The 23,659-nt window shown below is 49.6% G+C and overlaps 1 protein-coding gene across 5 annotated transcripts in view; it reads left to right on the top strand.

Annotated features, from left to right (window-relative positions):
- VPS18 (VPS18 core subunit of CORVET and HOPS complexes) overlaps window positions 1–18,996 on the top strand; it is a 28,935-nt gene extending 9,939 nt beyond the window's left edge. For 4 of the 5 annotated variants that reach the window (XM_081507647.1, XM_081507648.1, XM_081507649.1 and 1 more), the window contains 4 exons: window positions 12,021–12,162; window positions 14,689–14,780; window positions 14,907–16,777; window positions 17,650–18,996. In XM_081507647.1, coding sequence (XP_081363773.1) covers window positions 12,134–12,162; window positions 14,689–14,780; window positions 14,907–16,777; window positions 17,650–18,375 — 2,718 coding nt within the window. In that variant the 5' untranslated portion in view covers window positions 12,021–12,133 and the 3' untranslated portion in view covers window positions 18,376–18,996. Of the gene's footprint in view, window positions 1–10,524; window positions 10,943–12,020; window positions 12,163–14,688; window positions 14,781–14,906; window positions 16,778–17,649 lie in introns of those variants that run through there. The other variant, XM_081507646.1, reaches the window with a different exon arrangement.
- Window positions 18,997–23,659: the final 4,663 nt, after the last annotated feature.

Here is a 23,659-nt window from a genome sequence, read left to right on the forward strand (position 1 = left end):
TACTTTTTACTCCACCCCTTAAGGATGATGGGCTATCCCATCAAGAGATATGGTTTAAGAAAACACAATATATAGATATAGACATCACACACAGAATGGAATATTACTCGGCCATAAAAAATGAAATATTGCCATTTGCAGCAGCATTGGATGGACCTAGAGAATATTATACCTGGTGAAGCAAGTCAGAAAAATATTATACAATATCACTTATATGTGGAATCTAAAAAATAGTACAAATGAATCTATATACAAAACAGAAACAGACAGACACAGAAAACAGGCTTACGGTTATGAAAAGGGAAGGTGTGGGGAGGGATAAATTAGGAATATGGGATTAACAGATACAAACTACTATGCCTAAAATAGATAAGCAACAAGGACTTATTGTATAACATAGGGAAATACATTCGATATCTTGCAGTAACCTATAATGGAAGATAATCTGAAGATTATCTTCAGAAATATATAAAAAATATATATAACTGAATCACTTTGCTATCCACCTGAAACTAACACAATATTGTAAACCAACTATACTTCAGTTTTTTAAAAATGTAAAGAAAAATAATTATGGGCTACAAAGCATGTTTTCTTTTTTCTTATAAACTCTAATATCCATTCTGACATTTGGGCAGAGATCTTTTTAAAATTTGGTATTGCAGGGCTTCCCTGGTGGCTCAGTGGTAAAGAATCTGGGTGCCAATGCAGGAGACATGGGTTTGATCCCTGATCCGAGAAAATCCCACATGCTGAGGAGCAACTTAGCCTGTGCACCACAACTATTGAGCCTGTGCTCTAGAGCCCAGGAGCCACATCTACTGAGCCCACAAGCCACAACTACTGAAGCCCACATAGTGCCCATGCTCCACAACATGAGAAGCCACCACAATGAGAAGTCTGTGCATCGCAATGAAGAGTAGCATTGCAATGAAGAGTAGCCCTCACTCTCCGCAGCTAGAGAAGAGCTTGCATAGCAACAAAGATCTTGCACAGCCAAAAATAAATAATAAAAATAAATAAATAAAATTGTTTAAAAATAAAATAACACTTGGTATAGCAATCAACTCTATTGAGATATCATTTATATCTAAGATATACCCATTTTAACTGTATAGTTTAAGGAGTTTCAACCAATGTATTCACCTATGTAATCACCACCACCACAATCAAGATACAAAACATTTCCATCTCCCCTATAAAGTTCCTTCTTGCTCCTTTCTAGTCAATCCTCCGCCCCTATGCCAGTTCCCAAGCAAATACTGAACAGTTTTCTGTTGATAAAGTTTTATTTTTGCCTATTATAATTTTAAATAAACAGAATCAGGTTCTGTCTACTCTCTTATGTCTGACCTCTTAAAACGCAGCATGCTTTTGAGATTCATCCATGCTGTTGTATGTAAGGGCTGTTGTTGTTTAGTCACTCAGTCATGTCTGATTCTTTTGAGATTCCATGGACTGTAGCCTGCCAGGCTCCTCTGTCCATGGGATTTTCCAGGCAAGAACACTAAAGTGGGTTGCCATTTCTTTCTCCAGAGGATCTTCCTGACCCAGGGATGGAACATCCATCTCCTGCACTGCAGGCTGATTCTTTACCACTGAGCTACTAGGGAAGCCCTGTGTGTGAGGATAATTTTTTCTTTTTTAATTCTGATTAGTATTGAATGGATGTACTACTATTTGTTTATTCTCTTATTGATAGACATTTGAGTTGTTTTCAGTTTGGGGCTATTATGAATAAAGCTGCTATAAACATTTGGTCCAAATCTTTAAGTAAGTATATGTTTTCTTTCTCTCAGGTAAATACCCAGGTATGGAACTGCTGAGTCATAAAGTCAGTGCATGTTAAGTGGCTATGGATGGTTGCACCATTTTATATTCCCACCAGCAATGAGTTTCAGTTGCTTCACAGCCTCACAACACTATATATTAGTGGTCTTTTTGAACAATTTGGATTTTACTGTTTTTGTTGTGCTATTATTTTTATTCTTAATACAAAGATCTCACTATTTTTAAGTTTGAAAACAGTTTCTGTAAGAGGACATGTGGGTGAATACATAGACATATGTAGTGTCTCGGTATGCATGTAAATACACATTAATGTGTCAAGTCATGCATTAATATAGCAGGCACTTCCCAAGCGCTTACAGTGTGTCAGGTCTTATGACCTAACAGATTGGAGGCAGAATGAGGACTGGTTGTTAGACTTTATTTGGTTTCATATAATCAGAGAAGGCTTCCTGGGCGCATCTTTTAAAATGTATCCTAGACTAAGGGATAGAGAAGAAGCATAGAAACCGGCTTGGAGGCAGTGCCCTGAAAACCATTATTCCCTGGGAGCTGTCCCCAAGTGTCTCCAAACGGACTGTGAGAAGGGTTTGGCTTTCAGAGAACCACAGACTGTTAAGAGATAGTCTAGTTCTACCTTCACCATTTACAGTTGAGGAAATGAGAGGCATTCAGAGGGGCCAGGCGACTCGTCCAGCAGAATCTGACTGAGTTAGGTTCCACATCCCGAGAAGAAGAGCTTCTGGAGAAACAGTGTGGGAGGGTGGTGGTAGGGAGAGCAACAGACAGCCTAGGAGTGGTGCCTGGCGAGGTGGTGCTGGGACAAAGCATCTACCTCTCCTCTAAGACTCCCAAACTCCCTAAAAATGAATAAAGCTTTAGGTGCCTGCGTGCTAAGTCGCTTCAGTAGTGTCTGACTCTTTGCGACCTTATGGGCTGCAGCCCACCAGGCTCCTCTGTCTTCTGACTCTCCAGGCAAGAATACTGAAGTGGGTTGCCATGTCCTCCTTCAGGGGATCTTCCTGACCCAGGGATCAAACCCTTATCTGTTACGTCTCCTGCATTGGCAGGCAAGTTCTTTACTACTAGTGCCACCTGGGAAGCCCCCAAACTATAGGTACTAACAACCAAAACTTTTCACCTTAAGACCAAGCAGCTGCAGAGAATGCCACTACTAGTACACTGTGAATATTGACATTTAAATAAAACTATGACCTCACTCTTTCACATACACACATTGGAAACTAAAATACCAAACTCGTTTGATATCCTACCACATCCATTTAAAATAATGTGGGGGGCACTCTCCGTCGCCCTTCTGATGTCTATGTCAGAAGCTTTCTCTGTCCCTTTTTCACTTTAATAAAACTCTGCTACACACACACACACACACACACAAAGAATAATGTAAACAAGCTCTACTTTAATAGTTGGAAATTTTATGTTATTCATTTTCTCTTTCAATATTTCAGTCTTCCTCTCATGTATGTTATTTTTTTTTTATAAATTTATTTATTTTAGTTGGGGGCTAATTACTTTACAATATTGTAATAGTTTTTGCCATACATTGACATGAATCAGCCATGGGTTTACATGTGTTCCCCTTCCTGGACCCCCCACCCACCTCCCTCCCCATCCCATCCTTCTGAATCATCCCATTGCCCCGGCCCTGAGCCCTTGTCACATGCATTGAACATGGAATGGTGTTCTGTTTCACATATGATAATATACATGTTTCAATGCTATTCTCCCAGAATCATGTATGTTATGATTGGAAGTTTTATTGGTACTGTATCCTAACGGGGTGTAATTAGTATGCATATTTTTTTAACATTATGTTATATATCTTGTGACTGTGAGGCTCTAAGTCTTTACTTGTTTTCTTTTGAATTTGAATTAAATTATCATTACAATCATTCAACATCAAAGCCAAATATATTACACATTTTGATAAAGATAGTTATACATGAAAAGTAAAATTATACTAGAAATACATCTTTTGATGAAATGCATCGGGCTTTCTTGGGGGTTTAGTTTTCAATTAGTTTATGTATTCATGGATAGAATGCTTGAACGTGACAAAATTCATCATCAGTTCTCTTACTGTTTTGTTTTGTTTAATGTAAATGCAGAAAAACCTTGTTTGCACACATCTCCCTTCACAATAGTTATTTATTATTTTTGGCTGTGTCGGGTCTTAGGTGCAGCACGTGGGCTCTTCGTAGAGGTGCACGCGCTTCTGTCTAGGTGCCCGGCCTCAGTAGTTGAGGCACAGTGGCTTAGTTGCCTCACAGCATGTGAGAGGTTAGTTCCCTGACCCAGGATTGAACCCACGTCCACAGCATTTGAAGGCAGATTCTTAACCATTGAACCACCAGGCAAGTCCTATTCAATGTTTTCTTGTCTTTATTCTATTTGTGGTAGAACTAACAATTCCAGAGGTCTCTCTTCTGGGCTCCCTGCAGATTGTTTAAGCTCTGAAGCAATGTACCAAGGGATGGGGTTTCTGTTTCACCATCCAGGTGGGTGTGTGGTGGGCTTCTCTTCTGAAGAGTCAGGAGCAGCAGAGGTGGAAGGGGATGTGACCTTGCTCCCAGGCATCTGCTCTCCTACTGGTCACTTTTAGCCACAGATGCTCTGGACACTGATTCTCGTAAAACTACTTGGTGTGGTCTCTTTGGGAGAGACTTCCATACCCCATAAGGACCTGTGAACCCCAGTTTGAGGACCGCTGACCTAGGATGCCTTCATTTCCCACTTAGACAGGTGAGAAAAAAATGTATCAACAGTTCAAATACATGATTAAAATAAAAAGTTAAATTTATAAATAAATTCCTAAATCTCCCATGTAGAAGAATTCCAGATCATTTGTATAATACTTAACCCCTAAGGAAGCAAAAATCTCCACTCCTTAGGTATAGGCTGTGTATAGTGACTTCCATCCAAAGGGTACAGTCTAGAAAGGAGGAGAAAAGCAAGTGCACAGTGGAGAAACCTGACAAACCTCAGTCAAGGATCAAGATCAACATCAACAGTGATAAGCAGGGTTGATGGTATGCACCCTTGATATGAGGTGATGATAATGCTCCTTTACCTCTTAAAACCCAACAACCCCAGTCTAATCATGAAAAAAAGATAACAGACAAATTCCAATAGAGAGCATTCTACCTACCCAGTGTTCCTCAAAATTGTCAAGGTCACCTAAAACAAGGAAAGTCTGAAAAAACTGCCACAGTCAAGAGGAGCCCAAGGAGAAATGATAACTAAATACAAGGTCAGGGACTTTCCTAGTGGTCCACTGGCTAAGACTCTGTGCTCCCAATGCTGGGGGCCTGGGTTTGATCCCTGGCTGGGGAACTAGATCCCACAATCCACAACTAAAAGATCCTGCATGATGCAACAAAGATTGAAGATCCCGCGTGCCAGCAATTAAGACCCAGCACAGGGAGGTGGGTGGGAGGTTCAAGAGGGAGGGGACATAGGCATATCTATGGCTGATTCATGTTGATGCATGGCAGAAACCAGCACAATACTGTAAAGCAATTATCCTCCAATTAAAAAAAAATAAAGGCAAAAGAGCATATAAGTGGGTAGATGAGGCAATGGATCTTATATAAATCCTCTCTTGCTTCTTTCTTCTCAGGAAGATAGGACACAGATTTATTAGCTGAGAGTTAAGAGGAGGGGAAAGGTTTGAACGGTGTCAACGAAGACAGAAAGATGTGAAATAGTTACCTAAGAAAGTAGGTGAAAGATCAGAGTAGGGAAATGCCACAGAATCCTGGGGAAGGACTGAGAGCCCCCATGGAGTCAAGAGTCATCTCCTGGGCTGCGCATCTGAACACTGTGGTGAAGAGGGGGATGTCCAGTGGGGTTCAGACTAAACAGGGGAGCATTGGGCAGTAATTTTAAAGTCAGATAATTCATAAAGATTAAAGATAGAGAAGCAAACAGGTCCACAGTTCAAATATGAAAAGTGCCTGGAATCTTAAAGACAATTAGATATAACTGAAACATATTCTTAGAAATAAAATTAGATAATTTTAGAGCTTAAAAATGACCCTAATGAAAAAAAAAAAAAAGACCCAGCACAGCCAAAAAATAAAAATAAACATTAAAAAATCATTATAAAATAAATTCAATGTCATCTGCTGAATGGGGTCCTGGAACAGAAAGGTTATTTGGTTAAAAACTAAGTAAATCTGAATAAAGTATGGATTTCAGTGAATAATAATATATCAATATTGGTTCACCAATTTTAACACAAAATACTGCAAGGTAGACTTTTCTCCTTTAACAAATGTAGAAACTAAAGCATGAGAAAACTCATTCATGCAATTGTTTAATAAATATTTATTAGTGAGTCAGGGAATGTCCCATAGGTGCTGGGTCTCTTGGAGTAAATGCCCTGCAGGGGCCTCAAAAGCAATCATCCAGATTGAGCTCAATCATGTGACCTCTGCCCCACCCCAACCCAGCTCGTCCTCCTCCCAGACAAAGTTGTCACTGGACCATCTGCTAGGTCTCCCAGGAGCCGTCCTGCACGCTTCCTTGCCAGCTCCCCTCCCCCCAGTGCCTAACTTGACACTAAGCCCAGTGGCCCTTCCACAGAAACGTCTTCCCAGTCTACTCTCTCTTTTCCAGGCTGGGCCCTCTCCAGTTCTCCTCTGTTTCTGCCTCAGAGCTCATCCTCTCTGATGTGGACTCCACCCAAGCCACCACCCATCTTTCCAGAACCCACATCAGGTGGTTTCATCCCCAGCCAAAAGCTTCTGATGGCCCATTCAATAGCTTTCACAATCTGGCCACCATCAGTCCCATTTCACCCACTGTCCTACTCCCAGTGCTCCTCAGCCACCCCCCCCCCAAAGCCCCCCCATCTCCCTGCCAGCATCACACTATTTGCAGGTCTTTGCAGATCCACCTGCTGCTTTCCCTTTTTGGCCCTTGGCAATCACACATGCACTTCAAGTCTTAGCTCAGATTCATCAGTTTTCATACACCAATCCTCTCTCTCCCTGGCCCAGCAGGCAGCCCTTACCTGTTTCATGGCAACTACCATATTTCTTTCCTTAATATTTATTTATTTGGTTGCACCATGTATTAGTTGCAGCATGCAGGATATTTTAGTTGAGGCATAAGAACTCTTAGCTGTAGAATGTGGGATCTACTTCTCTGACCAGGGATCGAACCTGGGCCCCCTGTATTGGAAGCTCTGTGTCTTAGCCACTGGACCACCAGGGAAGTTTCCCACAGGGGTATTTTGGGTAGGAGTGAGTGGATCTGCATCTCCAGCTGTAAGTTCCCTAAGGCATTTCTGTATTCAGGTGCTCAGGAATATTTGAGGTATTCCCCACAATCAGCATCCGTTACATCAAAGCAAATGCCCATGCTTCATAAATAGGTGCCAGTAGAGGTCAATACAAGGAAATCTATAGCAGTTCTGAGGGAGACATTGTGGTGCAGGAAGACTTCATGGAGGAGGTGGACTTGAGAGACTCTCAGGTTAAAGCTACATTTAGAGTTTATTGAGCACATGCTCTATGTTGAACATTGTGCTATCACAATGAGCTTTCACCTAGATCACCTCATTTACTCTTCCACACAGACCTACTAGGTATCATTATATCTATTTCTGTAGATAAGAAGCTCAACGCTAAGAGCATCAAATGTACAGTGTCACAGCTACCGAGTGACTAGGCATGACTACGAAGGCTGGTCTCTGACTCTTACTCCAAAGTCCAGCCTAAGGTTGAAGACTGAGTACGTGGGGAAAAACTGCTGTAATCAGCTCAACAGGGTGTAGTACTGAGTGTGTAGGCCCACTTAGGCTCCCCCCCATACATCCCAGAGAGCAGTGGAACTGAGAAGGAGGCTCTGGGGACAGTGAGGTGGCTGGAAGAACTCTGTTTCCCTGAGACACCAGCTCCATGTAGGGGGCACGCTCTCTCTGCATAGTGCGGATCTGAGGATTCAGCTGTGTCATCCTTCCCTCATTGTTCTGGGGTCATGGACGGTGCAGTGGTAAACTTTTAAGCATTTGCTTGCATTTGAATATTGCCTCCTGGTTTCCTCACTTGCTGGCCACATGACCTTGGACAAATTGCTCCACCATGCTGACTTTCAGTTTCCGCTTTCCTAACGTGGGGAAAAGAGCAGTGCCTATTTTATAGCATTAGTGTGAGGTAAGATGAAATAACACTGAATATTAGGAACTTAGTGTGGTTTTTGGCGCATCCATAAGTACTCAGGAAATGTATCTTTTCTGGTTATTTGACCTTCGTCTGGACCTATTTCTGTTTCCCAAAATGCAGCCGGCAGGTGATCTTGGGTGGAGCCCTTACACACAAACAGCTTCGGAGCCGGGATCACTTTTCTCCGGGCACAAACCTCCCTACTTCGTAGCTTGGGCACCTTCCCTCCAGGGACCTAGCCTGTTGCTCAGCGCCCCTGGCGGCATAGCCGCGTCGCGGCTGCAGGTTTCAGGTGGGAGAGGCCCGCCCGGGAGCTCCGGGAAGTTATTTAATGTGTTGGCCCGCGAACCAGTCAGGGACACTCCAGGCCCAGAGAACCTTCGGTGAGGGCTGATGAGGGTCCAGTCCTCTGCGCCTACCGGGAAAGTTCAGCAAGAGAAGCATAACTGCACCATGTAAGGTGCACATCTGGACGTTTTTGAGAATAAAGAGGGCGCTCTTAGTCCTTAATCGGGGGCTGCCGGTTAAAGCCAGGACATTGGTAACCCTGCCTAGAGCCTTCCACTTTAGCAAGGTAGCAAGGCCCATGAGCCCAAAGAAAGGAATAGATTCTTTCTGGGTTGCCCAGGCAGGTGGAAGAGGGAAAACCAAGAACAGTTGCACCCAAACCCTCGCTGTTTCATTGCTCTGGACTCCCCATTGGCCTCCAACATTCCTCATCCCTTATTCCAGCCTCCAACATTCCTCATCCCTTATTCCAGCCAGGCTTTTCAGGCATTTGTGCTTCAACAGCGCTGTGGCCATGTCCCTTGTACATGTCTGGAGGGCAGACTTTTTTCTGTTCTGTTCTGTGTGGTGTCCCCAGAGCCAGGAACAGAGGGGGTGTGTGTGTGTGTGTGTGTGTGTGTGTGTGTGTGTGTGTGTGTGTGTGTGTGTGTGTGTGTGTGTGTGTGTGTGTGTGTGTGTGTGTGTGTGTGTGTGTGTGTGTGTGTGTGTGTGTGCGCGCGCGCGTGCCAGGAACAGAGGGTGTGTGTGTGTGTGTGTGTGTGTGTGTGTGCGCACGCACACCTGCATGCTCATTTGCGGAATGAGTGTGTGAGTGTGTGTATGTGCACGCACGCACACTTGCATGCTCATTTGCGGAATGAGTGTGCTGCTGAACAAATCATAAATTGCTTTTCTAGCATTAACTAGGGCTTCCCTGGTGGCTTAGACGGTAAAGAATCCACCTGCAATGCGGGAGACCTGGGTTAAATCCCTGGGTTGGGAAGATCCCCTGGAGAAAGGAACAGCTATACCCACTCAAGTATTCCGGCCTGGAGAATTCCCTGGACAGAGGAGACTGACAGGCTACAGTCCGTGGAGTCACAAAGAGTAGGACAAGAGTGACTTTCACTGCACAATCAGCATTAACTACCTATTTATGGGCCCATAGCCCCTCTGGATTATGATCTTCTAGGACGGTGTTGTACTTATCTCTGTGACCCCAGCACCTAACTCAAGGCCAGGCAGAGAGTAAGTGCTCAACACGGAGGAGCCACTACGAACCAGAGAAGAGACTGGGTAGCACATAGCTTCCTACTGGCCGAGCCACCAGCTCTGCCACTTTCTGGAAACTGGTGGGTCCCTGGACGTGGGAGAAGAGAGGCCAGGACTGCTTGCCTGTGCCGTGTGAAGGCAGGATTTAGGTGGCGTTTAGATTGAGGAAAGGAATGTTCTCCTGGGGACCTAGTGTGTGTGTTAGTCACTTAGTCGTGTCCAACTCTTTGCGACCTCGTGGACTGCAGCCCTCCAGGCTCCTCTGTCCATGGAATTCTCCAGGAAAGAGTACTGGAGTGGGTTGCCTTTTCCTTCACTGGGGACCTAGGGCAATGGACTATTTTTAAATGTGCGAGCGGGAGCTGACCAGAGAGGTTGAGTGGTCTTCTGCGGGAAGGAAGCCTGGGCGTGAAAAATGCTGGGGACCTTCTCAGAGGGTGAGACCCGCGCTGGGCGGGTCTGGGAAGGCGACTGAGAAAGCCAGGATTGCCTCCTGGTGTCAAAGTCTAGAACTGCAGCAGAGTCCAGGAGGGTGGGGCTTGTGTTCAGCGGGGTCCGTCCACCACCTAGGGGCTTCCTTGGTAGCTCAGTCGGTAAAGAAACTGCCTGCAGTGCAGGAGACCTGGGTTCAATCCCTGGGTCAGGCAGATCCCCTGGAGAAGGAAATGGCAACCCACTCTAGCATCCTTGCCTGGAGAACCCCATGGACAGAGTAGCCTGGCGGGCTACAAACAGTCCATGGGGTCGCAAGAGTCGAACACGGTTTAGTGACTAAACCACCACCACCAGCTCGGACTCTCCCCAGCAGAAAACCGAGCTCTCCGCTGGAGAGCCAGCTAGGTCACAGTCCCGCGCGTCCGCCACCCGACCCCGCCCCTACCACCACCCGGCCCCGCCCACCGCAGACCTCACCGCACCTCCCAGGGGTCGGCTCCGCGACGTTCCTGCGCCAGCAAACGTGAGCCTCTGAGAACCCGGAAGTTACGTTATAGGCGTGCGTCCCAGGGGCGGGAGTCAGCTGAGCTGCTCGGGCGAGGTTTGGATAACCTGAGGTCTGCTAAGGGGAACCGGTGCTCTCTTGGGGGCGTGAGTTGGGTGCAGGACTGCGCCAGATTCAAGGAGGCAGGCTCCCCGATCTGCTCGCTCTATAAGGAGAGACTGAAAAGATTCTCAGGATTTTAAAGAGGAGGAGTTGGCGGCGGCGGATTGCCAGGATCTGTCAGATTCCTGTCGAGGCTGCGGAGTCGCAGCTTCCAATCCGGGGAGACGGGGATCCCTGGGGGGAGCCCTGTTGTAATCCCTGGGACGGAGGACCCAGAGGCCGGGCACCATGGCGTCTATCCTGGATGAATACGAGGACTCCCTGTCTCGCTCGACAGTCTTGCAGCCCGGCTGCCCCAGCGTGGGCATCCCCCACTCGGGTAAGGGAAGTGAGGGCGCAGCTGCACCTCTCGGCTCTCCTGGCATCTGCATGGGCGGAGCGGAGGGGGTGGCTCCAGGAGCTCGGGTTCACCTCCTGGACCTGCAGTCTGGATCTAGGCCCTTGGTTCTCCTCAGGTTCTCATGGCCTCCAGGCGGTGGATGGTCGAAGTTTGAAAGAGCAGCAAGCACAGCCGCGTGATCTAGGCCATGCCACTAGAGTCCTTCTAAGAGGGAACTGGGACTGAGATAAGGAAGTGACTTGCTTAGAGGGCAGCAGTTGGGAAAACTGAGGATAGGTTCAGATGAGAATAGGCTTCATCTGATTCAATGTTTTTCCCATCAGTCCCCTTCTGGAGGTAAGAGGAAGAGAATGAGTAAAGAACTGGTGAAAGGGGAGTGTTGTAGGGGAAGGAGGGATGAGCCTAGAAGGAACTCTGTCACTGAACAGGGGAAAATGAAGTATCTTAAGGTTTTGGTAGAGCTGTTTGCAGCTGGATGGTGAGGGGAAGTTTTTGTAGAAAGTAGTACAGAGTTGGCAGAGCCATCTGAAGTGCTGGAACATTTTGAGCAGTGATAGAGAAATGAAAGTAAAGGCTAGAGAGAAAGTACCAGCAGTTTGTTAACCAACTGCTTGGAAGGGTTTCTCAGGGATCCCTCTGTCCTCATTCTTCTGGAGACTCATTGAGAGCATTATTACATGGGCAGGGAGGAGGGAAGAAAGTGGAACTAGATGACTTTAGTTGAGCTGGGATTGCTTGGCCAAAGACTGATAAGGGAGAACACTCAAACTTTCCCTCATTACCACCAGGAGCAGGTACATAGTGGTTTAATAGCATCCCAAGGGTTCAAAGAATCAACCCCTTACTGCTTTCAGAGGTGTGGGAAGAGCCCAGAACCTATAATGTAGCCTAGGACTAATGTAGAGGTGATTAGTAAAGTGCTTGATATATTGATATTTAAAGTGTCACTAAGCAACATCCTGGCGTAGGAATATGTTGGGAAGGTGGAGAGGAGCAATCTACCTCTTCTTGCCCTTCCCCTGATTCATAGTTAACCTTTCCTTTGCTCCTTGCCTAGGATATGTGAATGCCCAGCTAGAGAAGGAAGCACCCATCTTCACGAAGCAGCGCATTGACTTTACCCCTTCCGAGCGTATCACCAGTCTTGTCGTCTCCTGCAATCAGCTCTGCATGAGCCTCGGCAAGGATACACTGCTCCGGTAAGTTAAGACCCAAAAGGTTTAGGAGTGTAGGAAGTGGATTGGTGGTATTTTGGAACTGTTGACTGACCAGACCTTTCTTCCATTCTGGGCAGGTGAAACAGTGATTTGGGATTTGGGGGAAATATCCTATCCTTTCCCAGAGAGAACTGATGTAGTGTAGTAGACCTGGAGTCAGGGCTCAGCTCTGCCACTTACAGCAATGGAATCTTGAGCAAGTCACCTGGTCTCTCTGAACATGTCCCTTCATTTTTTACAGACTCTGTGTGTGTGTGTGTGTGTGTGTGTTTAGTCACCAAGTCGTGTCCGACTCTTTGTGATCCCATGGACTGTAGTCCACCAGGCTTCTCTGTCCATGAGATTTCCCAGGTAGAAATACTAGAGTAGGTTGCTATTTCCTTCTCCAGAGGATTTTCTCGACCTAGGGATTGAACCCCCATCTCCTGTATTGCAGGCAAATTCTTTACCACTGAGCCACCAAGGAAGCCCATTATAAATAGTACCAACCCACAAAGTTAGTCATGTAGATAAGTGGAACTGTCTAGAGTCCTGAAATAAATTCACTATAAGTAGAAATAAAATATCTCAATAAAACTGGAAATATCTCAAGTAAATGGAAATAATACATGACAAAAGGTGTTAGCAAAATTATTTTATCTATCCAGCGTAACTATCTGAGATGAAACAGAGCTAAATCTCTGTATCACAAAAATGAATTCTAAGTAGAGTAATTATTTAAATATAAAAAATAAACAGTGTGAATATTAAAGAATATTTAATAAATTTCTATGTTCTTGGGCTTAAAGGAGACCTTCTTACTCAAGCTAGAAAATCCAGAATCCACAAAGGAAAAGAGATTTGACTATGTAGTAATTGCTGTTATGATAAAATAAAAATAGAAAAACATATGAAGCAGGTCAGGACAAAAGATGGTGGGAAAATAATGTTTTTCCACATATGACTAAAGATTTACATTCCTGTTCTTTAAAAAACCCTTTCAAATTATAAGAAAAAGACAGTTCTGTAGAAAAGGAAAGGTAAACAGTATAAACAAGCAGTTCGCAGAAGAGGAACTCCACAAATTTCCAGTAAACATCTGAAACTATTTTAAACCTGTGGGAAATGCAAATTAAATAACAGTAAGGGACTTCCCTGGTGGTCCGGTGATTAAGCCTCTGTGCTTCCAATGCAGGGGACGTGGGTTCAATCCCTGATTGGAGAACTAAGATCCCTCATGTTGTGTGGTATGGCCAAAAAATTGAAAAAAATAAATAAAACAACTAAGATACTATTATTTTTAATCTATAAGATTAGCAAGAGTTTAAAATGTCAGTGTATGATGCTGATGAAGATATACAGAGATGGACTCATATATTGCTGGAAAGAGTATAAATTGCCACCACCTTTTGGAAAAGTAATGTCTGTTAAACTTTAAAATATCTGTAACTTTCCTGGCAGTCCCACTTTGGGGAATTCAAGTCATAGAAAGAAAACTACCAGTTTGAAACGTATATATACAAGGATGTTGGTTGCAGCCATATTTCTAGTAGGAAAAACTGGACCCAAGCTGAATGCCCATCAGCAGGAAAATGATTAAGTTATGATTCAGCCATAAAAGGAAATATTATGCAGTTGTTAAAACAGTGAGAGCTGTATCTATTGACCAAGTGGAATGTTCATGAAATATCATTGAGAAAAGTAAGGTATAAATTATAAACAGTAATAAAATAACTTTATGTTGTGAACATGGAGAAAGATGTTAATATCAGTTGTTTCTGCTGGGAATAACAGGAATTTGAAAGGCAAGTCATTAACTTTTTCTTCATACATACTTACCTTTTGTTTTTAAATTTGATTGTGTGGGGTATTAATTGTGGCACATGGGATCTTCAATGCAGGTCTCAGGCTCAGTCGCCTTGAGGTTTGTGGGATCCCTGACTAGGGATCAAACCCGCATTCCCTGCATTGCAAGGTGGATTCTTAACCACTGAACCACCAGGGAAGTTCCCCTTCATACAATTTTGCACTGATTCTTTGGTTAGAATGAGCGTATCATTTGAAAAGGTTTTAATAAGGGAAATACCTTAAATAGGAAATAACCTTAAGGGAATACCTCTCAAGATTATTGTGAAGATTAATTGAGGTCATACTAGCTCAAGCTCTTAGCATGGTGCTGGGTATCTAGAAAGTGCTCAATAACCATTAGCTACTATTTGTGGTTCCTTTTTTACCCCAGCATTCTGGGATGTCCCTGCCCATCTTCTTGGAGGCACTGGGGGTATGTTGAACAGAAGCAGAAGACTTCTGCTTAGTGACTTCTCCAAGTAGATTCTCAGAGCTGAGGGTTCTGAAGGAGGACCCCATATGTGTTTCAGAGTTCCCTTGGGATTGTATTCAGAATTTTATGTGTCTGTGTAGATTTCAGGGAGGAAAGGTTGTGCCTTTCATCTGATTATAAAGAGGTCTGTGATTCAAAAAAAGGCTCTGCCCTCCTCTAGAGTCATGCTCTGACTCTTGTCTCGACAGCATTGACTTGGGCAAAGCAAATGAACCCAACCACATGGAACTGGGGCGCAAGGATGATGCCAAAGTTCACAAGATGTTCCTGGACCCTACTGGTGAGTGGTGATAGAGTTCTGAGGTGGGGGTGGGGACTGTTGAGGGTGGGTCACTGCCGGGCTGGGTGGGACCTGAGGGTGGGAAAGGCAGCATCCTCTAGGGTGCCATGCTTTGCCCCCCTCCAGGCTCTCATCTGCTGATCGCTCTGAGCAGCACTGAGGTCCTCTACGTGAATCGCAATGGACAGAAGGTTCGGCCCCTGGCACGCTGGAAGGGGCAGCTGGTGGAGAGTGTGGGCTGGAATAAGGCCCTGGGCACAGAGAGCAGCACGGGCCCCATCCTGGTCGGCACGGCCCAAGGGCAGATCTTCGAAGCAGAGCTTTCAGCCAGCGAGGGTGGGCTTTTTGGCCCTGCCCCCGATCTCTATTTCCGTCCATTGTACGTGCTAAATGAAGAAGGGGGCCCAGCACCTGTGTGCTCCCTTGAGGCTGAGCGGGGCCCTGAAGGGCGCGGCTTTGTCATCGCCACCACTCGGCAGCGCCTCTTCCAGTTCATAGGCCGAGTGGCAGAGGGAGCTGAGGCCCAGGGTTTCTCGGGGCTCTTTGCTGCCTATGCTGACCACCCACCCCCATTCCGTGAGTTCCCCAGCAGTCTGGGCTACAGCGAGCTGGCCTTCTACACCCCCAAGTTGCGCTCTGCACCCCGGGCCTTCGCCTGGATGATGGGAGATGGAGTGTTGTATGGATCGTTGGACTGCGGGCGTCCGGACTCCCTGCTGAGCGAGGAGCGGGTCTGGGAGTACCCAGAGGGGGTGGGTCCCGGGGCCAGCCCACCCCTGGCCATCGTCCTGACCCAGTTCCACTTCCTGCTGCTGCTGGCAGACCGGGTGGAGGCGGTGTGCACGCTGACGGGGCAGGTGGTGCTGCGGGACCACTTCTTGGAGAAGTTCGGGCCGCTAAAGCACATGGTGAAGGACTCCTCCACGGGCCACCTATGGGCCCACACCGAGCGGGCTGTCTTCCGCTACCACGTACAGAGGGAGGCGCGGGATGTCTGGCGCACCTACCTGGACATGAACCGCTTCGACTTGGCCAAGGAGTATTGTCGAGAGCGGCCTGACTGCCTGGACACAGTCCTGGCCCGGGAGGCCGACTTCTGCTTCCGCCAGCGTCGCTACCTGGAGAGCGCCCGCTGCTATGCCTTGACTCAGAGCTACTTTGAAGAGATCGCCCTGAAGTTCTTGGAGGCCCGACAGGAGGAGGCGCTGGCCGAGTTCCTGCAGCGAAAACTGGCCAGTTTGAAGCCTGCCGAGCGAACCCAGGCAACTCTGCTGACCGCCTGGCTGACGGAGCTCTACTTGAGCCGGCTTGGGGCCCTGCAGGGTGACCCCGACGCCCTGAACCTCTACCGGGAAACCCGTGAGCGCTTCCGCTCCTTCCTCAGCAGCCCTCGCCACAAGGAGTGGCTCTTCGCCAGCCGGGCCTCCATCCACGAGCTGTTGGCCAGCCACGGGGACACGGAGCACATGGTGTACTTCGCGGTGATCATGCAGGACTACGAGCGCGTGGTGGCATACCACTGTCAGCATGAGGCCTACGAGGAGGCCTTGGCCGTGCTGGCCCGCCACCGTGACCCCCAGCTCTTCTACAAGTTCTCGCCCATCCTCATCCGTCACATCCCTCGCCAGCTGGTGGACGCCTGGATTGAGATGGGCAGCCGGCTGGATGCCCGGCAGCTCATCCCTGCCCTGGTGAACTATAGCCAAGGTGGTGAGGCCCAGCAGGTGAGCCAAGCCATCCGCTACATGGAGTTCTGCGTGAACGTGCTGGGCGAGACCGAGCAGGCCATTCACAATTACCTGCTGTCGCTCTATGCCCGGGGCCAGCCGGCCTCACTGCTGGCGTACCTGGAGCAGGCCGGGGCCAGCCCACACCGTGTGCATTATGATCTCAAGTATGCCCTGCGGCTCTGCGCTGAGCACGGCCACCACCGTGCTTGTGTCCACGTCTACAAGGTCCTGGAGCTGTATGAGGAGGCTGTGGACCTGGCCCTGCAGGTGAGCCGGTGATCCTTTAACCCATCTGAGAGAGAGGACTAGAAAGCATGACATGCTGAAAGTTGGGGGGTGGGACCGTGGCTAAGGGATGCTGGCCTCTTTCGCAGAGGAGCTGTTGTATAGAGGTGAAGAACACGACTCAGAAGTCAGGGTTTGAATTCTGGTTCTGTCTCGTACTAAGCTGTGTGACCTCAGACTGGTTTCTGAACCTCTTTTTGCCTCAGGTTATTCAGCTGCAAAATGGGGATAATATAATAAGCACTTCCCTCACAGGTAAATTCTGCATACATGCTAGCCACAATTGCAGAATGGGAAGGTGCTGAGTTGCATCGCTCAGATCATGAATTATCACCTACTTAGGATTGTATAAAGTGCTGTTTAAAATCTGAGGAAATTTCCTGGTGGTCCAGTGGTTAGGACTCCCCATTTTCACTGCTGAGGGTGCGGGTTCAATCCCTGGTCAGGGAACTAAGATCCTGCCAGCCATGCACTGCAGTCAAAAGAAAAAAAAAAAAAAAATCAAATTCCTGGGTCTGAATCCAAGACTTACTGAATCAGAATGTCTGGGTGAAGGCCCAAAAATCTCTATTTTGGGTGTTTCCCCAGGTGATTTTTAACTTCACTAATATTGCAGGCCCACCATCAATAAGTGGCATTTGCGTAGCTCTGACAGGGACAGGCCCGTTACTGACAGGCCTTCCTGTTTCAGGTTCCTTCCTGTTTCAGTAGTCCCTATTTCAGCCCCCAGAAGCCCGATCTTTCTAGTTGCCAGGAGTGCTGGGCATCCATTCTGTCGGGCATCTGTCTTTCCCACAGACTCTGTCCTGAGTTGGGGAGGGGACTTGACCCTAACACTCTCAGCTTCCCCACAGGTGGACGTGGACTTGGCCAAGCAGTGTGCTGACCTGCCTGAGGAAGACGAGGAGCTGCGCAAGAAGCTGTGGCTGAAGATTGCACGGCACGTGGTGCAGGAGGAGGAAGATGTGCAGACGGCCATGGCCTGCCTGGCCAGCTGCCCTCTGCTCAAGATTGAAGACGTGCTGCCTTTCTTTCCTGACTTCGTCACCATTGACCACTTCAAGGAGGCCATCTGCAGCTCACTGAAGGCCTACAACCACCACATCCAAGAGCTACAGCGAGAGATGGAAGAGGCCACAGCCAGTGCCCAGCGCATCCGGAGAGACCTGCAGGAGCTGCGGGGCCGCTATGGCACCGTGGAGCCCCAGGACAAATGTGCCACCTGCGACTTCCCCCTGCTCAACCGCCCTTTTTACCTCTTCCTCTGTGGCCACATGTTCCATGCTGACTGCCTGCTGCAGGCTGTGCGGCCTGGCCTGCCGGCCTACAAGCAGGCCCGGCTTGAGGAGCTGCAGCGAAAGCTAGGGGCTGCTCCACCCCCTGCCAAGGGCTCTGCCCGGGCTAAGGAGGCTGAGGGGGGCGCTGCTGCCGGGGGGCCCAGCCGGGAACAGCTCAAGGCTGACCTGGATGAACTTGTGGCTGCTGAGTGCGTGTACTGTGGGGAGCTGATGATCCGCTCTATTGACCGGCCCTTCATCGACCCCCAGCGCTACGAGGAGGAGCACCTCAGTTGGTTGTAGGAAGATGTCAACCCCGATAGGCGGGCAGGCGGATGGGGGGCTGTCCCTTCTTGGGAAAGCCACAGCATCATCTGTGCTCAGTCTCCTGGAGGCTGCTAGGCTGGACGGTGGTGGGGGGAGTGCAACTATCGCTGTTGCCCTCAGGTGTCAACTGTGATGCTTTCTGCCGGCTGCCTGTGCTGGTCTTCAGAGCTGCCTTAGAGCTGCTGTTTTGCCCAGGCCATAAGCCTGCTTCCCAGTAGAGGGCCATAGTCTGGAGAAGTCAGAATTCTGACCCCATCACTATCCCCCCGCGTCTAACAGCTCTTTTCCTTTTCATTCTCCACACACCTGTTCTCCTTCTGGAGCATTACCTCCTATCCTATCCTTCTTTTTCGCTGTGGCTTGTCTCTCCCAGAAGCACTCTCTTCTGTCTGCTTCTCGGTCCCACAGGTGAAAAGGCAAGCCCCCTAAGCCCTGGGCATGGGTTGGGGTGAGAGGTGGGGCTGATGGTGGGCCTGCTCTTGTGCACACTGTCTGGGGCTCCAGTATGCGGGGTGCCCTGGGGCAGAGAGCCTCCTGGAGGACAGTGGGAGATGGTGATGAGGTGGAGAGCATTAAACTGTCTGCATTGCCCTGGTACTGTGGAGTTGGTGCCTTTGCGTTGATGCTGGGGAGAGCGGTGTGTGAGCGATCTCCAAGAGGGGCTGGGGTGCCACAGGAAGCTGCCAAGGCCCTGCGTATGTTCAAGCCTTGGCGCTTGCTCCTCCTGTAGATGTGACAGGATGATTTTTTGATTCTTTGCCTTCACTCTGTTCTTTCTGACTCCCAGCTTGGGTTGGGCTTTAAGGCCTACCCTCCCAAGTCTGGGCTTCCCTGGTAACTCAGCTGGTAAAGAATCCGCCTGCAATGCAGGAGACCCCAGTTCGATTCCTAGGTCAGGAAGATCTCCTGGAAAAAGGATAGGCTACCCACTCTAGTATTCATGGGCTTCCCTGCTGGCTCAGATGGTAAAGAATCTGCCTGCAATGCGGGAGACCTGGGTTCGATCCCTGGGTCGGGAAGATCCCCTGGAGGAGGGCATGGCAACCCACTCCAATATTCTTGGCTGGAGAATGCCATGGACAGAGGAGCCTGGCGGGCTACACTCCATGGGGTTGCAAAGAGTCTCAACTGAGCGACTAAGCACAGCACTCCCAAGTTTAGGAGCAGGGTCTGTTCTTCCCTTTGGCCAGCAGATGGTGCTGCTCCCCAAAGAACTCTCCACACTCAGGCAGCTGGGGGCGCTGACTTCTCAAGTCACTTTCTTCACTAGTGCTTCCTTGGTCTGTTCCCTCCCTGGTTGTCCCAGGAGTTTTCTGCTAATCTCAATGCCTAATCATAAATCTAAGCCCCTCATTCTTCCTCCCTTCACTGGCTCTTACACATGCTAGATTTTGCTTGCCTGTCTCTTCACCAGCCTGGAACCCTGCCTTCTCAACTTCTGCCCAATTGTGATACTGCCCTACCACTATTTGGCATTTAATCATAACACTGGTTTGTTGTTGTTTGTTTCATTTTTTTCATTGGGTCTTAACCACTGGACCACCAGGGAAGTCCCTTAACCGTAATGTAGAGGTCCCCCATGGAGGTGAGACTGCCGTTGCTGCCATCCATAGCATTTGGCAGATACGTTTTCTCCCCATCTAGCTCCTGTGACCTACCCATCCCCACCCCCAACTTATACTTCTTTAGTTGTGGCTTGAGGCTAAGCCCTAGGAAGTCCTGAAGCAGGGCCTTCCTGTGACATCAGCTGAACACCCTTTGCTCCATGGACTGGTGTTCACAGTCCACTGCCCAGCTTTATGGGTGTGGTCGGTCAGCTGCCCAGACTGAGACAAAATAACTAGTGAGTGTTCCTGGAATCAGGCTGGAGTCAAGTCACCTGGCTAGTGATGGCATGCTTTTCTCTTGCCCATGCAGTCTAATCCTCCCCCAAGACGTTTATCCTCTGCAGTCCTGGGAGAATCTTGTCCTGCTGATTCTTCCCCAACCATTAGAACAGTAGGGTTTGTTCATGGCCCCTGCCAAGGGGTAGGGCCAGAAGCTGTCCATCTTTGATGAGCCTCAGACTCCCCATCTTCCCCCTGAAGCAAGAGTGGAAACAAATGGGGGTAGAGTCCCATCCTAATCCTGTTCCCTTTCCGGTGTCCCAGGAAGATTTGGGGGGCCTCCTGCGCCCTTCCTCTCCATGTGGCCTAAGGCTCCCCTCACACCTAGACATGCTCAGGGTACTGCTCCCCACTGTCAATACTAGGTAAATCTTGGCCTACCACTGGCATGGTCACTTGCTTACTTGGAACAGCTTGGGGCTTCTGTCTTTGCACATAATGGGTGCCTAATAACATGTTAAGCAAACGCTGCCCTACTGCTCCCTCCTCCCAGAAGACTTGGCTAAGACAGCCTGGGACACCCCTGCCCCTTCTGTCCTCTCTTAAGCCTGCCCATCTGGTCCTAGGCTGCTTCCTCTTTCCTGGAAAAAGGCCCCAATCTTCTCTGGCACTGACAGAATGGGGTTCCGTTGAGTCAGGGCAACGGGAAGCCACGGCTCTTAGATCACTGGAAACCAAGCAAGGCCTGGAGTAGAGGGAAGAGAGAAGGCCCTCAGGGCCTTGGCTCTAAGCCTGAGGGGAGGACCAGGAGGGGGTGGGGTGGGGTGGGGGAGCAGCTGCGTGGGCAGGGGCCAAGATGAATGAGCTGCTTCTGGAGAGGTCACTGGAAATAGGAGGAGTGGCCCTAGGCAGTGACGCTGGGATCAGGGCAGGAGGCCTGTAAACAAGGAAGCCACCTGGGGGAGATGCAGGGCGGCCACTGGTCCTGGGGAGCAGGTGCTTCCTGAGGCCCGCCCTTGAGAGGGCCCTTGTGGGGGGCTGGGGGGGGGGCGCCTGGCTGAGTCAGCAGCGGGCACTAGGGGGCGCTGTCCACTGGCTTCCCGAACTCACCAGGTCCTTTCCTCTGCCCCAGGGGGAGTGGCCCCCGAGGATGTGCCCGCCCCACGTCTGAGGCTCGGGCGGCCGCCCACCGCCCTTCTGGCCAAAGCCAACCCTGGCAGGGAGGGCGCAGGGCTCAGAGCCTGGACAGCCGGGCGTGAGCTAATTCCCCAGGGACCACCGACTCCCAGCAGTTCCTACGCAGCCCCCTCCTGCCCCGCTGCGCCCAACTCGCGTCGCAGGCCGGACACCCTAACCCCATTGGTTGGGAGGGGGCCACCAGGCTCCAGGCTGCCCTTGGCGTTGCCCCCCTGGCGCCAGGGAAACAAAAGGTTAGGGGGCCCAGAGGGAGTTATCTGGCCCCACCACTAACACTGGGAGAGGGGGCAGGGAAGGGGGCCAAGAGGGGCACAGCTCCTCCCCACTCCCTCAACTCTGCAGATTCTTCGAGACACTTTCACAGGCGGAAATTCCCAGAGGTCAGAGGAGGGAAACGGTTAATTCCTTTTATTCAATGGGTCCCCCCTACACGCCTCCCCCCAACTTCCTCCCTCCACTTCCCGCCCCCCCCTGTGTGAACAGGAAGTGGAGAGGAAAAGGCTCTGAGCAGAGCAGCTGGGAGCAGGAGGCAGGGAGTGGGCGGCAGGCTTAGTGCCAGCCCTGCCCCTCACGGTTACTTGCTGGAGGGCCAGACCCACTGTGGTCTGGGAAAGAACCTGCAGTCCCGCGGGCGGGTGGCAGCAGAGCCGGGAAACAGCCTTGAGTGCGAGCGCACTTCCCTCAGCCTGCTTCCAGGTCAGAGGCTGCTGCACGGAGGGTGAAAAGCGTCCTCGGCCGAGACCCAGCTGCCCTTGCCACTGCAGCCCCACCCCCACTGCAGGCTGGGCATCCCGAGGCTGGCAGGCATCTCTTCAGGCAGCCGCCGGTCCTGGCACCGACTCCAGCTACTCAGCCCCTTGGCCCTGCCAGTTCTTTGAAGCTCATGCAGCGCTTCCTGTTTGGGGCAGGCGATGCCAGGGCCCCTCCCCCACCATTGTTCTGTAGAGACCATAGGTCCATCTGTTGCCCCATGGTGGGGCCCCTAGGCAGTGCCACAGGGGAGAAGCCCCACAAAGGACCCTGCTGGCAAGCTTTGCTTACATGGAGTGATGCTGGGCCCTGAAGCAGGTTGAGGGTGAATGGTGGTCAGAGGCAGGCCCAGGATGAGCAGTGGGACAGAAGGAGGATGCTAGATAGTTCTAGCTCTAGGGCCACCCTCTGCTTCCTCCTTCACCTAGAGCATGGAGACTATACATTCTGGGAGCTATACATGCTGAAGCCACCAGGAGAGGGACACCACTGTTATGCCCAGCTTCAAAAATGGAAAACGGAGGCACAGGGACAACTCTGTCTAGGGCTGGCCCATAAAGGAGCACCAAGTAGGGTCCTTCTTTCAAGGTGGTTAGTCTTGCCCACTGAATGCCTTCTATTAGGGGCTTTCCTCTCCGTGAGCAGCTTTGCGTTTTCTCAGCTTTCACCTTGAAGTAGCCTGTGAACTGAGCAGCAGGAGCCAAGAGGTCATAGGAGGTTAGGGTGGCCCTAGGCTGGCGACCACAATTGATGTCCACTGAGAACAAGCCCAGGCAGGCCTGGAATAAAAGGAGGAAGGGACATAGCTTTGGCCCCCAGGAAGGTGGGTGCTACTCCTCGTTTCCAGGCTGCTGTGGCCAAAGGTCTATTTGTGTTTCCCGGGTGAAGAGGCAAGTGCCATGTATCTCTAGCTCACCTCCTCTGCTGAGGCCTGATCTCATGGCTCTGACCTTAACCTGCTTCCTGCCATAGGGCTAGAAGCCCAGACATGGTTTCCTGCATTTCCCTCACTAGATCCTCTGGCTTCTCTCCCCAGCCCAGGACCTGAAACTGCCTTGATCACGGCTCCCAGAAGGTCAGAGTTGTAGAGACCTCAGGTAGAGGTCATAGAGTGCTATGGGACCCTTATTCAAATAAAAGCATCCCTTATGGATGTCCACTACCTTATACTGATATGCTGAACTTCTCTGATGGGAGCTGGGCTGGCAGAAGGCAGGGGACATCCCTACTCACTGTCCTTTCTCCCCCATCCCAATTTCTATGAGATGCCAGGATGCCCAGGATCCAAGTTGGGAAACCACTGAGCTGGCAACCCCACCTCCTGCTCTTACAGATGCTGAGTCTAAGAGGAGAAATTTGTGACACACCAGGCTCCATCCAGGATCTAGTCCCTTCTCCGTGAGATTCAGCATCAGTCAGCAATGATCCCACACCTTCTGGGAGCCAGATATGGTCCTAGACCCTTTATTGTGGTCACTCTCCTTCTC

This window comes from Giraffa tippelskirchi, chromosome 7 (genome assembly GCF_054371585.1).
Source record: "Giraffa tippelskirchi isolate mGirTip1 chromosome 7, T2T-mGirTip1v1.2.pri, whole genome shotgun sequence".
Classification (NCBI taxonomy): domain Eukaryota; kingdom Metazoa; phylum Chordata; class Mammalia; order Artiodactyla; family Giraffidae; genus Giraffa; species Giraffa tippelskirchi.